The sequence below is a fragment of the Falco cherrug genome, chromosome 1 (assembly GCF_023634085.1).
Source record: "Falco cherrug isolate bFalChe1 chromosome 1, bFalChe1.pri, whole genome shotgun sequence".
Classification (NCBI taxonomy): Eukaryota; Metazoa; Chordata; class Aves; order Falconiformes; family Falconidae; genus Falco; species Falco cherrug.
This window is the reverse complement of record NC_073697.1, coordinates 84,741,911-84,757,437: the sequence shown is the minus strand read 5'-3', so window position 1 is coordinate 84,757,437 and position 15,527 is coordinate 84,741,911. Positions and strand designations below refer to the sequence as shown.

General features: G+C 37.4%; 1 protein-coding gene across 3 annotated transcripts in view; it reads right to left on the bottom strand.

Annotated features, from left to right (window-relative positions):
• The window catches only part of ADGRD1 (adhesion G protein-coupled receptor D1), a 161,129-nt gene that overhangs the window by 120,378 nt on the left and 25,224 nt on the right, over positions 1–15,527 (bottom strand). For all 3 annotated transcript variants that reach the window (XM_027814060.2, XM_027814059.2, XM_005445203.4), the window contains 5 exons: positions 13,170–13,229; positions 11,792–11,909; positions 10,761–10,871; positions 8,985–9,060; positions 5,460–5,601 (listed from right to left, as the gene is read on the bottom strand). In XM_027814060.2, coding sequence (XP_027669861.2) covers positions 5,460–5,601; positions 8,985–9,060; positions 10,761–10,871; positions 11,792–11,909; positions 13,170–13,229 — 507 coding nt within the window. The remainder of the gene's footprint in view (positions 1–5,459; positions 5,602–8,984; positions 9,061–10,760; positions 10,872–11,791; positions 11,910–13,169; positions 13,230–15,527) is intronic.

Genomic DNA, 15,527 nt, shown 5'->3' with positions numbered 1-15,527 from the left:
TATTACTCCAATTTTTCTTGATGGGCCAGAAGTGTTCCAGTTTCTAGAACTACAGAGACTACCACATACTACGGTCAGCAGGTACATCAAGGAGCTGGTAAGTTTAGAGGAAAACACATGTTCACACTCAATATACTGCAATTACAGGCAATACTAGCTGTCAAAGAACATAATCATCTTGCGTTTCAACCTTTGCCTCGCTGTATTCCAGGTCAGCTATAGAAAGAAAACAATATGTACATACTAAGCAAGCTCTTCCCATTATTTGCATGGGTGTATGTTGACTGGCATGACTATTGTGACAAACACTGAATCAACAGAATCAAATATTTAATGATATTGAAAATTTGACTATTAATAAAACAGCTTAGCAGAATTACAACGATAGAGCTGAGTCTAGAGTGTCACAAAGTACTACTTGGTTCTCTCTCATCTTCATCTTGTACCATAAGCAGTGGGAAGGAAGGGACGGTCATTGAAAAGATCCATGAATGTAATTCAATATGTAAGAAGTCTCAAGCAAAAAGGCCCTCAATGATCCCCAGTTATCACAGGAAAAGCTATCTTGTATCTACAGAGAATGGAAACAGGAACTGCTTTTCAGCCCTAGCTATGTCATTGTGTATTGTATTGTATTGTATTGACATGGTGGACAGGAAGAGTGGACCGAGCATTATTCAGAATGGTAGAAAGAATAAAACACTTATTCACTTTATATTCTGATCCAAATAAATTAATTTTAAATCCCTGATGAAGTCTTCTTGCAAAACAGTCTTTCTAAAGCTATTAATATTTTCATAAGACAAAAGAAAAGGGAAGAATAACAGAATAATTGGTTTGGAGGACTGTGCAACAAAACAAACTTGTTAGAATAGTGACAATTAAAGCAAAAATAACACTACAAGTAGTAAAATGTACATATCTATCTTATCTGTAGGGAGTCTTTACTTCATAAGAAGAATTAAATAAGTAATATTTTTATCCTGTGAAAAAAATGGGATGACATTCATCCTGATCCATGAGAACTTCTATTTTAAGTCAGAAAACCATTTTCCACTAATGGAAGCTTGACCAGAAAATTTTCTGCCTGCTCTGTTGATAGAAAGCATGTCAAGCAGCAATACTGGTTCCATGAGAATCCAGCTGTTAGCCTGAACATCATGGGCTAACTGCTGTAATTACTGATGTCCTCTTTTAAATGTCCTCTCTGATGGAGGTGAGTCTGTGGTCTAGCCTCCCTAGTCCTCATATCCCTGAAGTGAACAGCCTATGTATTAACTTCTCAGCTCCTGTGACCCACAGCACCAGTTTAGCCTCCCCCTCAGGCTGTGCACCCTGCCCACTGCCCTATGGTGCTCTCTAGAAAAGGAAGCATTAACGTGTCATTTACAAATATGCCCTGCATCCTTACCTAATTGAGTAGATATTAGCATCAGTTTGTATTGCCTCATGTTTCAATGAGAAACAGAAATTTGATCATCTGACGAGGTCCTAAAAGCTGATAAGAAACACAGACAGTTTCATACAAACCCAGAGAATCATTGCTCGAGAGGAGATTTAACAGTGAGATAGGCTGTAGAATGATAAATGCTCTGTGAAGTTTTGATTCAAGAGGTGATATTCAGTTCACAGACATTTTCTTTGTACCTATTTCCTAAACAAGACGTTTTATTTTCTTCCTTTTGTTTTCTGTTGCTCAATGATTGACACTTTTCCTACTAGACACAGTAGAAGAAAAAGATATAAAATTTAATTGAGCTGGGCCAAGCACCACTACAATCAGTACAAGAAACAATATTCTTTCACTCCTCTTATTTTTATACTTGTAAAATCCAGTAGACTCCACAGATCAGCCGAAAAAAAGTCAGACTCAAACTTAAATTTTAATAGAGAAAAACTATTTGTTTGGACTTATTTTTTACTTTTTCTTATTACACTTCCCTCTTAAACTGAGAACATTACGTGGAACAAACTGGCAACTATGGGACTGGTATCCACTTCAAATGCTTCTTCCATTATTACAAGCAAGTAAGCAAGCAGTATTTTAATGGATGAAACAGGTTTCTAAGCCAGATTTTATGCTCTTGGTTTAATTATTATATTCAGTCATAAACTTACATAAATAGCTTGACTGTTACACTTTAAAGTACGTACTTGAACATAGTGATCTTGCAGCCAGAATTTCTTTTACATATTAAATTCTACTTCTATTTCATAAGTAATCATACTCAACTGAATGAAACCGCTTCAGACAGTAAAATAATATGCAGTATGATAGAAAGGACCCGTGCTGCTATCATATGAAAGCTTTCAGAGACATGTAGTCATTTCCTGAGCTGCTTGAACTAACTTCTGTAAATTTGTTTAAGTAATTTACTTAAGTAGATTTACAATTGTCTAAATCTACATATTTTTAAACTATTCCATGGAATTCACTGGAGACACAGCAAAGTTAAAGAGAACACATTTGGCCCACCGTTGACATACTTATGTATAACAACTGGAAGGTATAATCTATTCATCCATTCCCTGATATTAAACATACCTACTAATTAAAAGCCAGAAGAGAAATTATATTCCCAAAGCAATAGGTGTCAGAGACAAGCAGTCTTCCTATCAAGTTCAATGCATTTACCACTTCAGCAGAGCTGCACACATTCTACTCACAACTCCTCACTGCACATCTTCCTCACAGACAAAAATTCAGTTTATTTCTACCTACACTATATCTTTGTTTCTAAAGAATACTCACAGAATTTGGAATCCATATACAAGATAGCCAGAGGCATTTGGGTTGGTTCTGTTGCTCACTAATAGGTTTTTTTTTTAGCAAAGTCACACCATCAGCAAAAAAAAAAAAACCACAAGAAAGGCAGAGCAGATAACTAGATGTATTCCCATTGCCCAGATCTCATACTATAGCTTTATTAATTCTCTTTACAAACTTTTTTGCCAAGTTCTCCTTTTAAACACCTATTCTGACACTAGATTATACTCTTCCACTGGGAAAACAATATAAATGAAATATGGCAAATAAATTAAATAAAATATTTTATGAGGTCAAAGCAGATTTTCTGTTTCACACATCTGATGATTTCAGAATGTTTTGGTATTTGAAAGTGTTTTAGCATTTGGATTTTTTTACATCTAATTTGAAATTTTAAAAGGAATTTTAGAAACCAAGCTAGGAGATACACAAAGTGTTTCACCATCAGATAACACTGAAATCAGGTTCTGGAACAGGCATAGAAAATATCCCACACAGTTGCATTTAATTTTGATTTGAAAAACACTGGAGAAATGGATGTTTAGTCCACCACTGGAGCTGTTTCTAATTCAAGTCCACAAACTGTTCAGGGGTAAAAAACACAATGAGATTATGAATTTTCTAACAGTACTTGTGAAGCAAAAATGTCACTGCACCTCTTAAACTTCTTGTCAAAGTAACAGAATGGTACCAGTTAATAAAATGTAAAAGCCAGCAGCAGATTATTACTTGAGGGAATAGGTAAGCAGATGAAGGGTTCCCTGCCTTTCAGAGGGATGCACCTTTTGTGCTTTATCCATCTCCTTTCAGGGTTGTATGCCTAAGAGCAAAATCTAGCACAATTATCCCAACATAGTTTATTGAACAGAGTTTAAGATCATGCTCACTACACATTTAGAAATACTTCACCCCTTCCATTATAAATTAGGAGAACTTTAAACGCAAATGCACTGACATGTATTTACGGACTGATTTCAGACAGCACTGAGCTACTTTTTCAGTGCTGTTAACACAACGGGGTAAGTTTCCCCATTTCCCGCAATGCTTTTAAAAAATGAAATAAAACTCAGAAAACAAACAAAAAAACCCCCAAACACAGACACACAAAAAAACCCCACCACAAACCAAAATCAAGTCACACCTGAAGAGGTGTTCTTATGATCAGACCTGAACATTCCCCAGAATGGAAGTAGCTGTATAAATACTGTGGTAGATAATAGATGGCTGCCTGTGAATGCATTGCCAATCAGCAGTAATAGGTCTGTAAGAGACAACAGCCACTCCTCTGATGCACAATACAAAGCACATACTGCTCTAGGCGGAGTATGAAACTCCCAATCAACCTGTATCCATTACACACAGGATACATTAGACAGACATGTTCATACCACATTCTCATGGATTCTGCTGACTAAACCAGAGAAAGCGATGATAAATGCAAAATTTTTAACTGTATACCAAGATCCTAGTGATCTTCACAGTGAAAGTCAACAGGCATAAAGATAAAAACCAACTGGTTTAACAGCCTGCTAGTAAATTATCACAGTAAATCATGAGAAGGTACCTGCATAAATAAAGCAAAGTACATTTTATAAATGACCTACACAAAATACAGTCTTCACTTTGCAAGTGCCCGCCTCCAAAAGGCCCCTAGGGACACTGAAGACAGTCCTTAGTTTGAAAAGCTGTCAGCAACACACTATTCATCTCTATGCCTTAGGGTCATATATCTGTTTTCTGCAGCCTACTCCATCTTTATCCGTAGCCCAACAGGAAGAAGATAAATTGGCTTGAAAACAGCCATTGAAAAAAACATGATAAAATATTCAGAAGAACATAAAAGAGATGTTTTCTAGTAACTGAGATCTTTCTTTTCCATTCAACACTAAGTAGGTTATAGATGCTACACGTCTCATGCCAGCACCTCATAGTTTTAACTCAACTATTCTACATTTCACTGACAAGAAAAAGAGGTATCTTATTCTCCAAGGGCAAACAAAACCAGCTCTTTTTCCAGTTTCTGGCTGGAATATGCTAATTAGTGAAACTGAAATGTCTTACCAAAAATGATCAGTTTGAATATAACTTGTCTCCGAGTTTTCTCAGATCCTCACATTTCTTGTCTCTTGTTTCTCAGATTCAGAATGCTCTGCTCTCTAGAAAGGGCAGTTCACACCTGAACAGGGATTTAAACCTGCCTCTCTCCTATTCCACGAGATACCGTGCTCATCATACCTGTCTCTGCCCTTGAAGGAGTTCCTTCTGTAGGTTTATTCATGAGAACATTCAGAACACCTCAGTTGTCTCAGTGTGGATTAAGACCAAAAGCAAAAACCATAAGTGCATTCTTGGTTTTAACAGCTCTAACGAGAAAGCGGTAATTCATACCATCCTGTTGTAGATTGGACAAACACATCCACAGAGCAATGCATACAGAAAGGCCTAAAGCTCTACTTGTCACATCATCTTTTTTTTCAACATGTACACTAATCAGCCTTTTGCACTGATGGAAACAGAAGTCATTGAAATGTAATGGCTGGAAAAACATAATATTGTAGTCACAAATGCCATCTGAATTGCTACTAAAAACGCCCATAAAAATTACAAGAGAAATACAAAAAAGTCATGACAGATACTGAAGTTTTGAACAGCTTTGACAATAACCTAAACAGGTAGTTTCCATTTCACTTACCAATTTGTGGGTCAGATGGATGGTAATAAGAGGAGATCCTGACAGATTGTGGGACAACTTGGGTGGAGGTTCCACTCTGATAGAGATGAGATAACTGGTTGCTGAGATCATACAACCTTTGTAGGCGGCAGCTTCAGCAATCCTTGGAAAGAAACAAACATATTAAGGAAGCAGAACAATAAATTTTTTTTAGTTCATCCACAACACCCACAACAGGAGCACAGAACCTCCTTTTTCCATTCAAGACAATGAATTTCTATAGGGGAGCAAGATCTGGTGCTCAGGATCCTACAGGACTAGAAACAACAGCTAAAAAGTACAGAGAACAGCTTTAGGCATTAGGAGACTTGGTATCATAAGTACTACTTCATTATGCTCCTCTTCTGTAAAGGTTTCTGAAAGTGCTTTAGATAATTAGAATCCTACAAGTATCTAAAAATAACCTAAGCAAAGCAATCTAAGTGAGGAGAAAACTTCTGGGGGTTTCAGGCTAATTACACATACATGTGAGTGTGTAAAACACATTATATATAATGCAAATAAATGTACACAGATTAATATATTTAAAAGTAATTTATAGCTTTACTTTGAAAAATTGATTATGTCCAGTTAGGTTTGTTAGTAAGTCAGGTCACAATAAAAACAGCCGAATCTGACTAATCATCTAATTAGTCCAGGTAAGTTTTTTTTCTAGGCTGAAGTAATTTTGCAGTACGTAAGAACCCTTTCATTTCTGCTTTCAGACAGAAGTTATGACTTTGGCATTTTCACACATTTAGAAGTAACTAAGATCCATCTGGTTGTAGGGCAAAATTTTTTAGGCTGTCAGTAACAAATTGTGCAGGAGTAAAATGGCCTCTGTCATCTAACTCTTCAGTATGAATGGTGAATGGTATTTACTATGAGAAATATGAGCCACAGCAAATTAACCATCACCGTGGGTTTCCAAACAGCACACCACTGGAAAGAGCCAGTTTGCAAAGCACATTTAAAAATACCTTATTTATATCTGCCACTTGTTTGCAATGTTTTCTTTTCTTTTTTCCCCAGAAAAAAAAAATATCATGTCAGATATTAAAATAAATTCATTCAGTTCATCAGCAAGGTCAAATGAAACAGAACTAATTTAGCACAACCCCAAGCACCAGTCCTTAGTTCTGACCACAGAAAAACATCAGTATCAGAGATTACTTCTGCTCCCAGTAACCAGCATGTTCATCTGAAGGCAGAATTTGCTACACTGATATGAAAAGTCTAAGTTTAGAGAAGGACTAGTAATGTTAAGACCACTATGCAACATTGTGAGATTTCCCCTACACAGATTAACAGGGTGGGCATTTCTTCTACACCCATTATCTGCCGTTTTAACTTTAGAGAGCTAGATGAATTTTGAAGTGTGAAAAAACTTCAACACAAGCAAGAAAAAATGTTTATGTTTCGTGCTTGTATATGCAGGTCTTTCTTCACCGTGGCCCTGGAATTTAGATGATAGTGAGTCCATCATCTGAATACCTTCATTGGGATTCCGACAGAGCTACACAAACTGTATATGACTGGAAACAGAACAGGGCTCAAAGCCTTTTTTTGTTTTGATTCTTTTTTGGTAAAGAATCAAAACCGACTCCTCTTAGAAACTGCTATTTATGTAGTCTGAAAATAGAAGTCATCTGCCTGAACAGCACAAACGCTCCGAGTTCTGGTTTTAGCTTTCCACCACAAAAGAAAAAAAAAATTGCCCTTAAGAAGAAAGTAGACAGGCTTCAAATTACAGGTGTTCAAGTAGCCCAGTGCTAGAAGAAACATAAAGTCTTTAAAACAAACTACTCTGGAAAAACGTTACTCTACTGAAATGTAAGACAAAAAGTTATAATAGTACAGCACAAAAAAGAAAACCATCCAGAAGAGAAGTGCAGACTCACTTTTAAAACTTTAATACCTGGGGTTTGATTCTACAGAGGGAAATCGCTAAGCTAGCATTCCCCGTATTACTAGTGGTTTAGATGTTGTTTTGGACAGATCCACGTGTAAAATTTTATAGACATGATTCTGTAGTGCATTACCTACTGCAAACAGTTCAAGTAGTTTGGATTAATTATCAAAACCTAGAAGATGTTTCTTCTCCAGTGTCTTTGCGTTTCTCTTTAACATTGCAGCAGGGCCAGATCCTTCCTTCTCAAAAATGAGTGTTAAAAAATACATACAACTCAGTGGAACGGGAATAGGTCTCCAGGCTGTTCTATACCACAAAATTCAGAGAATATACTCAAAGATGATGTAACTGTTATGTTTTGCTATATCAGAGCCCCAGGAGATTTAGACTCTGACAATGCACTAGAATACAGCGGTTTGACATGCAGCATCTTTAATCATACTATGTTTGCTAAACTTAGACCTAACTCAAGACCATATCATTTCTTTTTCTCTGAGAAGCTGAGATTATAGCTTATTATCTTCATAAATTACATGAATCCTCCTGCCTGAAAAACTTAAGCTACCATAAATTATTGCCTCCATTTCTTCATGTCAGTAAGAAATATTGCACACTAACGTAAAGGTTCCTTTACATCCACCTGCTAGGAGCTTATTTTTGAGAGACCAGGGTAAACAACCAAACAGCTGCCTACTTGATTTAAAAAATGCCATTCAGTAATAGCTGTGTGATTACCTCATGTGATCAATCTGGTCATAAACCAGGATTCTTTACCTTACCCTAAAGTTCACAAGTGAGTTCCTGCGGTCATGACCTTCCATGTAACTGTACATAAACAAAGGAGGGCAATCCCTGACGTTAATGACAGCTGAGATGCTGCATCTTTCCTTCCTCTGACACAAACACAGCAAAAAGTCACAGACTGGAAAAGACCTGAGAGGAAGTGTAAACTAATCTGTGTACCCCAGTGAAGATCAAATAAAACCATAAAGTCATACTAGCTTAAAAGGAAAGTATATAATAATTTACATGAATGGTCTCCAAAATTCCCTGGGGAACTGTATTGCTGAGAGGTATACAGGTCTGCATGCACTTTGTCTCATCTGCTAGTGATTTCATTGACACAGCTTATAAAACAAAAGGTCTTTAAAACATTGCCTGGTCTCCTGTTATAAAATTACCTTGTGGCTTTCTAGGATTAGGATTCAGATTTTATCTAAAGAGCTACATGATGTTTTCTTACTCATTTCCTTTAAGTGCAAGATCTATCTTTATGTGTGTCAGGAGAAAAGATGTAATTTCCTTTTATGAGACAGATTAAAATTATGAAATTCTAATACCAGATGTGATGAATGGAAGGAAAAGACAAAGAAAGACAAATGTGTCACTACAGGGATCTATTTTACTACAACATAAAATAAAATATCTAAAGTAAGCTTCAATCTCTCTCTCTACATGTCCTCAATATTGCAGAATCATGATTATGGCTAGTAATTTATTTACAGTTGATAATGCCATTTGGTAATGACTGTTTGAAGGTGTATCACTAAGGTAACAAACAAGCTGTTACAGCATGAGAAGTCTGAGATACTTACTTGGTATCCATAGGGTTAATATTATGAAAGAAATAATGCACTTCATGGTAAAGCAGGCCAACAATGGTAATCCAAGCTGTGAAAAGGAAACAGGAGTTATTCCTCAGAGCAACAGTTCTACGCAAGGAACCTTTCTCTCCTAGACCTGAAACTCTGTGTTAATTAAGAGCCTTGATTTCTGTAGACTTTCATATCTTTGCATATTATTCCTTTAAGTAAGTGAAAAAGTACGAACATTTGCAGTGCAGCACAGGGGACAGATATCAAAAGCAAAACAGAAGGATGCCTGCCCTGCACAACTGTACCTCTAAAATGAGTTGTTAAAATAATCTGTTTGCAATTGCAAATCCCCCACATAGCACTAGAAAGTATCACATGACATACCAGTCAATGTCTCAATAGTAGCTACACTAATCTCAAGGTTACTACACGACCACCTACTTTAACTGGCAGTTTATGAAACCCAGACATGGGCAACCCCTTTCCGCTTTGGCTGTCCGTTTACTGCCTGCATTCCAAGTATTTATGGGTACACCAGCATCTCAGTGAAGAGACATGAGTATTTTCTAAGTGTTAGTGATGCAGATGTCTTTTACTATCTCTTTTGCCAGGTTCCAAACATTTATAGTGTCAACTGTTTAAGGTTCACATTCGCTCATTTGGACAGCGTAGAAGTGTGGCCTGAAAGCTGAAACTACTCAGAAGTGAGCTTTAGCGGGGGGGGGGGGGGGGGGTGGGTGTGGGAAAAAGTGTTAAACATTTAATGGGCTGCATTACTTCAAAATATCAAGCATGATAATATTCTGAAGAGAAAAAAAATGCATAGTGAGGGACTTAAAGTGGGAAAGGAAAAAAGTCCCCTCACATGCTATTTTTAGCGTTACAAGCTGGTTAACAATTATAGTTATTCAAGCCTCAGAGCATTTGCAAAGAAGTCTCCAGCCAGCATCCCCTGCCAGTGCAAAGAAACAAAGCTATCATCCCAAATCAGGTAGTCTGTTCAGTAATTATTAAGAGTCTTTCTCACTGCATAGGTTATCTGCAGCTAACTTTGCTCTTCGCGAATTGGGACCAACCATCCTTTAACAGAGGTGACTGAGTAAAGTCAGATTTTCAAAGATCTGAGGATGTAGGTAGATATTTTTGTAAATAGGTTCCTTCAATCCCTGATTAAAACATAGGTAATTAACTTCAAACACTGTTATTTTAGAGTCATGACTAAAGCTTCAGATTTTTGCTATACCTTGCTTTTGAGACTTAAAATTTTAGCCTAGGTATGGATTTGTGACTTCTGCCTTTTTGCCTTGACTGTAGTCTACACCTTTGTTCTGTTTCTGTAGCTGCTGTTGCTTCAACCTGTCATTTTATAGTTCGATTTCATAAAAAATTTTAAGAGCGATTTTGCATGAAGAAGTAAGTAATACCTGATCTGACATCCTGGAATTTCTTAAATATCACCAGTTCACGTGATTACAATTTATGAAATTACGACTCCTCTGATGTAAAAAGATGCCAAAATTAAATGGCTCCAGTCTCCGTGGCCCAGCTGTATTATTCAAGATTAGTTTAAGTAATACGAAAATTCTACCGCATTAATCATTCATTAGTATGACAAGACAACTGCTGCTTCTTTAGAGCTAGTACAATCAACAGTGATCAAATTGGTTACTTGGAAAAATAAAGCAAACCAAATCCTGTTTTCAAGCAATTTCAAAAATTGCATTTTTGGATATCCTGTTTACATCATTCCACTCCTCCCTTTAAATTTTTCCTTACCTTTTTCATTAAAAGCTTCACTGGGAATGAAAATATAACTCTGTCCTTGAGATGGAAATCGATAGTGGGACAAATTCAGAGTCTGAGGATGCATTTTGACCAAGGCATAATCTGTGTGATAACCCAAACAAAAATATGATAAAATCAATAGTCTCTACCACCTACTTGATTATTTAACCAGACTTTCCTAATAGCCATTGGAAGACATGAATTTAAAACCCCAGATGTTTGCAGAAAGTACTGCAAATTCCCTGAGTATAAAAAAATGTCCTTTATATTTGACTCATTTATGACAGAGAAGGTGGTACATGCACTGTTAATATACCATGGATCATTTCACCCATGCTCAAATACTGAGCCTGCAAAGGCAAGCAAAACACATTGATAACATACTTTTCCACTGACATTTGAAGGCATTTCAGACCTGCACTGCTCCATTTGAGAATGCCAGTGTCCAAGTGAGTATGTGCAGTGATTAACGGTACCATTGACTGCTCAGGTTATTTGCCCCCTCACAGGGGTCTCACCAAGGCAGAGCAGAATGCCAGAACAGATAAGCTATCTTTGTTACCTGTAACATCCAAAGACACAGACGCAATTTGGGTGCTAGGATGCTAAACAGCAGTAAAATAAAATTCTCCTAAAAGGTCAAAACTATTCCTATTATTTTGCAGTTTCTTGCAAAAACCTTGCAAAATTAAGGTTTTGTAGCATCCAGACATCTGCAGCTTCAAAGGGCTGCATAAGAGCTCTAGGTTCCTCAACTACCTACTAGTGTAGTATTACTAGATTAATTTAATGGAATTCATATTCTAAACTCCCTCCCCAAATAATCTCAAGTACTGTCAGAGCTGATTACCTCTGGAATGACTGCACAGCCAGCTTTCTACAACTGAAATACTGTTATGCATTTAAAAGAGAAAAGTATCTGTTTTGATTTCCTCCTTCATGTTGGCAAAGGAGAAGTTGCAAGCACAGAAGCATTTAGGACATCCAGACAGTCCAGAGAGAAGATTTCTACTAAATCCTACCTGCAACAGATGATGTGCCTTCAACCGTTAAAGGTAATAAGTTTTCATCCAGATTGTGTGTCATATGAGCCATCACACTGTCAATAATTTGAATTAAACTTCCAAATATGCGAGCAGTCTGGGGGAAGAAGACAGACAAGGCTCTACAACAAAAGAAACTGCACTTTACAGCACAAACTGCCAAGGTGCCATGTTATATTCCCATGTGGCTGACCATTCAACTGTCCAAAGACAAACACGACTTTCTCCACAACCTCTTCCACATATAGTGGATAAAACATAACGCAAACTGATGCCACCCTGAGCCTGACCTTATAAAATACTATGTTTTATAGAATGCCTCCAAACTACTCTCTTCTCCCACCAGCATTTGACAGTCAGTTACACTCAGGATTCAGCAGAATGAGGCCAAGAACTGAGCAGATTTTTCTGACAATATATAGAGACTGGTATCAAATCCTTATTGGAATGTAAGCTGAGACACTGCACTTTGGCCCTTCTTTCATCTTTATCAAAATGGTCCCCAGTATAAAACTACTTCTGAAGAGTTTGTATGTCCCCTGGAAAACAAACCTCCAGGCTGAAACCTGATCCATAAAATCTCAGAGTGAATTTATGTGTCAATGAAAAGGAAATCTATTTTATCATAAATCTATTTACATCAGACATGCTCAAGGATTTTTAGGCTAAGAACTTAAATCAATTAGACAACTTTCCATCTTAAAATCATTTTAGGCTTCAGTAAGATCTTAATTTACTTTAACCCCTCCTTCTCTCAGTTTAAAAAGCTCTCTGTTTTGAAATACATGCTCCCATACGATTCAAACAAAAATCTCAGGAAATTCCTGGGTTCCTCCTGCAATTATTTCTCTGCACTCTAAAAGGCCGACCAGAAGCGAAAGAACATAGATAAAAGTTACTTTTCCCTACATTAGGGAAAATCTCTCTCAAAGCTTCAGTTCATAAACAGCTATTATCATGTTTCACATGCATTGAAAAACATAAATCTACAAGATAAATACAAAGTTTTAAGTATCAAAGTTCAGTGCTAAAAAAGGAGTGATTAAACACTTACTTTAGTGACAGCATCTGTTATTTTATAAATACAATTTTGTTTAATTCATCCTGAAATACGTGAAAACAGCAACAGATAGAATTTCCTTATTTTAACCCTTAAAAAAGCATTATAAAAGAAAATTACATAATTGTCTTGTCTGGGGACCTTTACTGTAAATATGAAAGTGACATATCAGAAAATACTAAGTCATACTGCCAAAAAGTCCTAACAAGAATAATAATGGAGGTAACCAGTTTCACCACTATCCACGTGAGATTATGCAACCAAAGTAACTGACAAATCTAATCCCATTTGTCTTACCTCTGGTACATCAGTCCAGTTGGGCAATGACAGAAAATCTTCAATAGCTTTTAAAAAAGCCTAAAAGATAAATAAAACTATATTATTTGATTACATCTCCTGGCAATGATCCAAGGCAGATCTCTGCTAGGGTTTTCTTAGGTTTATTTTAAGATGACAGTCCCATTTTCATTCAAGTCACAGATTCATCACTGCCTGCCAGCACTCTCATCATGTTCTGCATGGTGACATTTTCAAGTAATACTTTATTTATTAAAACTAACAACACTGTGAAACTCCTAAATTGCAATCATTACACTACAGCTGAGGCGACAACACTGGAACTAAGACTAAAGTGAACTTACGCTCTTGTTCTATCTAAACTCATATGACATTAATACTTCTTTTGATCTTAAGATGACTAGCTATTGCAACAGCAGTAGATAAATATCTCTGTTGCATCACCTGTACAATTTATTATCTGCTTAACTTCTGTACTTAAAGGGTGGTTTTGAGTCATGGTGGGCACTCAACTGCTCAGCACAATACAGTCCCTGTCCTAAGGAGTCTTACTGATGAAGACAAAGAGAAGGAGAAGAAAAGGGAGCACAGAAAATTACACAAGAAAAGCCCTACATCTCTCGCTTAAACTTCCCTGTTAAAATGTTTTTAAAGCATCAACTGAATATAGAAAAGTTCTACTGAGAAACATGGAAGAAAGCTGCAAGACTTCTGAGCATAATTTTACAAGTCATAATACACAAGGCAGTACCAGAGCTTTGCTGTATGAGCTTGCTTTTGGGCAGCATAAACCTCGCAGCCCCTCTCAAACATTCAGTGTGGAATTCTACCTGGCATGCACAGAAGTCATCCTAAACCCAGGACCCAGCCCAAACTGCCCACAGCACTTGGTGAGTATCTCTTTTCAGGACACAGCACCACTCCAGAACTACTCCAAGAAGGATGTGTTAGACCACTGGAAAGGGAGGGAAAGCAGGAGTGCTGGAGCTCCTGAGTAGAGCAGCATTATAACAGAAAACACAAGACCGATCTGTAAGAAGCAATGCATTATATATGTGTGCCAATAATCAGAAAGTTTATTGCGTATCACTTAAATCAAATTTTCTTGTGTTGTGAGGCATATGACAACCAGGACAGAGATAATTTTACAGTTATGCTCAGTGCCCATCTTACAGGGAATTAGCTGCAGACAATACAAAGCCTAACCCTCAATCAGACAAATGACAGAGTCTGCATGTCTGATCAGGACTGTTGTGTTTACTTCACAAAACAGCTTTGCTAAAGATAATCATGTCCCACATTTCTGTCTGCAAATCACTTTCATGGCACACAAAGCCACATCAGATAGCATGAATGAGCATCCAAATGGCAACTGAAATGATGTGGGAAACAGGTATGATATCTGACAGGATGATGTCCCATTTTCAATTTAAAGCCCACACAAAATTTTCAGCAAAACAAAGGAAATAACGTATTAGAGCTTTTTAGAAGGGCTTTTGCTACATATTAAATGTGATCCACGAAATCCAAGCTTTACAGTTTGCAACTGCTAAGCTTTTTACACAAACTACCAATTGCTGTCCATGTAGTTTTCAGAAGCATTTATTTATATTGTCTGAGTAAATAATCCTTGTCACTCTGGTATTACCCACAGGCTTAAAGGAACAATCACTACTGAGTCCAGAGCGGAGTACTGTAATAATAGCTTTCTAGCCTGCTGAAATCGGGGAATTAGATGTCCATCGTTTTACAGAAAGCAAACTTTGTTAACAGAACATGACCACTTGTCCTCATCCTCAGCTTAGACTGCAAAAAACTGCTTCCCCCCAGCCCCCACCCCTTGTGGATTAGCTTAAACAAAAATAAATTACTTAGTTAAGCTTTGGACCTGATCTTTCCATGAACCAGTTTCAGTGCAGATTTGTGATATGTCTGCACAGGAGTGCTGGCTATGATTGGAACCCAGCACAAGATAAAGCTACTAACTCACACGAACTAAGGACACCGCCACCACAAACAGGCCCGCTCCCGCAGTGTTCCACCTCCCACGCAGAGCTGGCAGAGCAGCGTGTGTGCCTGCCATTGCACAAGAATAATGCATAACTTTGCAAAACAGAAGCCATAGGAAAGGCAAAACTTTCCTTCTGCTTACTACAGGAGCAATCAATGCCAAGAGAAGGTCAGGCAGACAGCAGTAATTGAGAGCTTTTTAGCCCTCTAGTGCAGGTGCGAAACTCGAAGATACTAAGTTACAAGTTTACACCTGGGCAGTTACTCCTTGCCAGACTGATAGAGTTCCCTGCATCCAAGCTGGTGATTACTAGGTCCTTGATAGTGATCACTAGGCTACTTCCATGC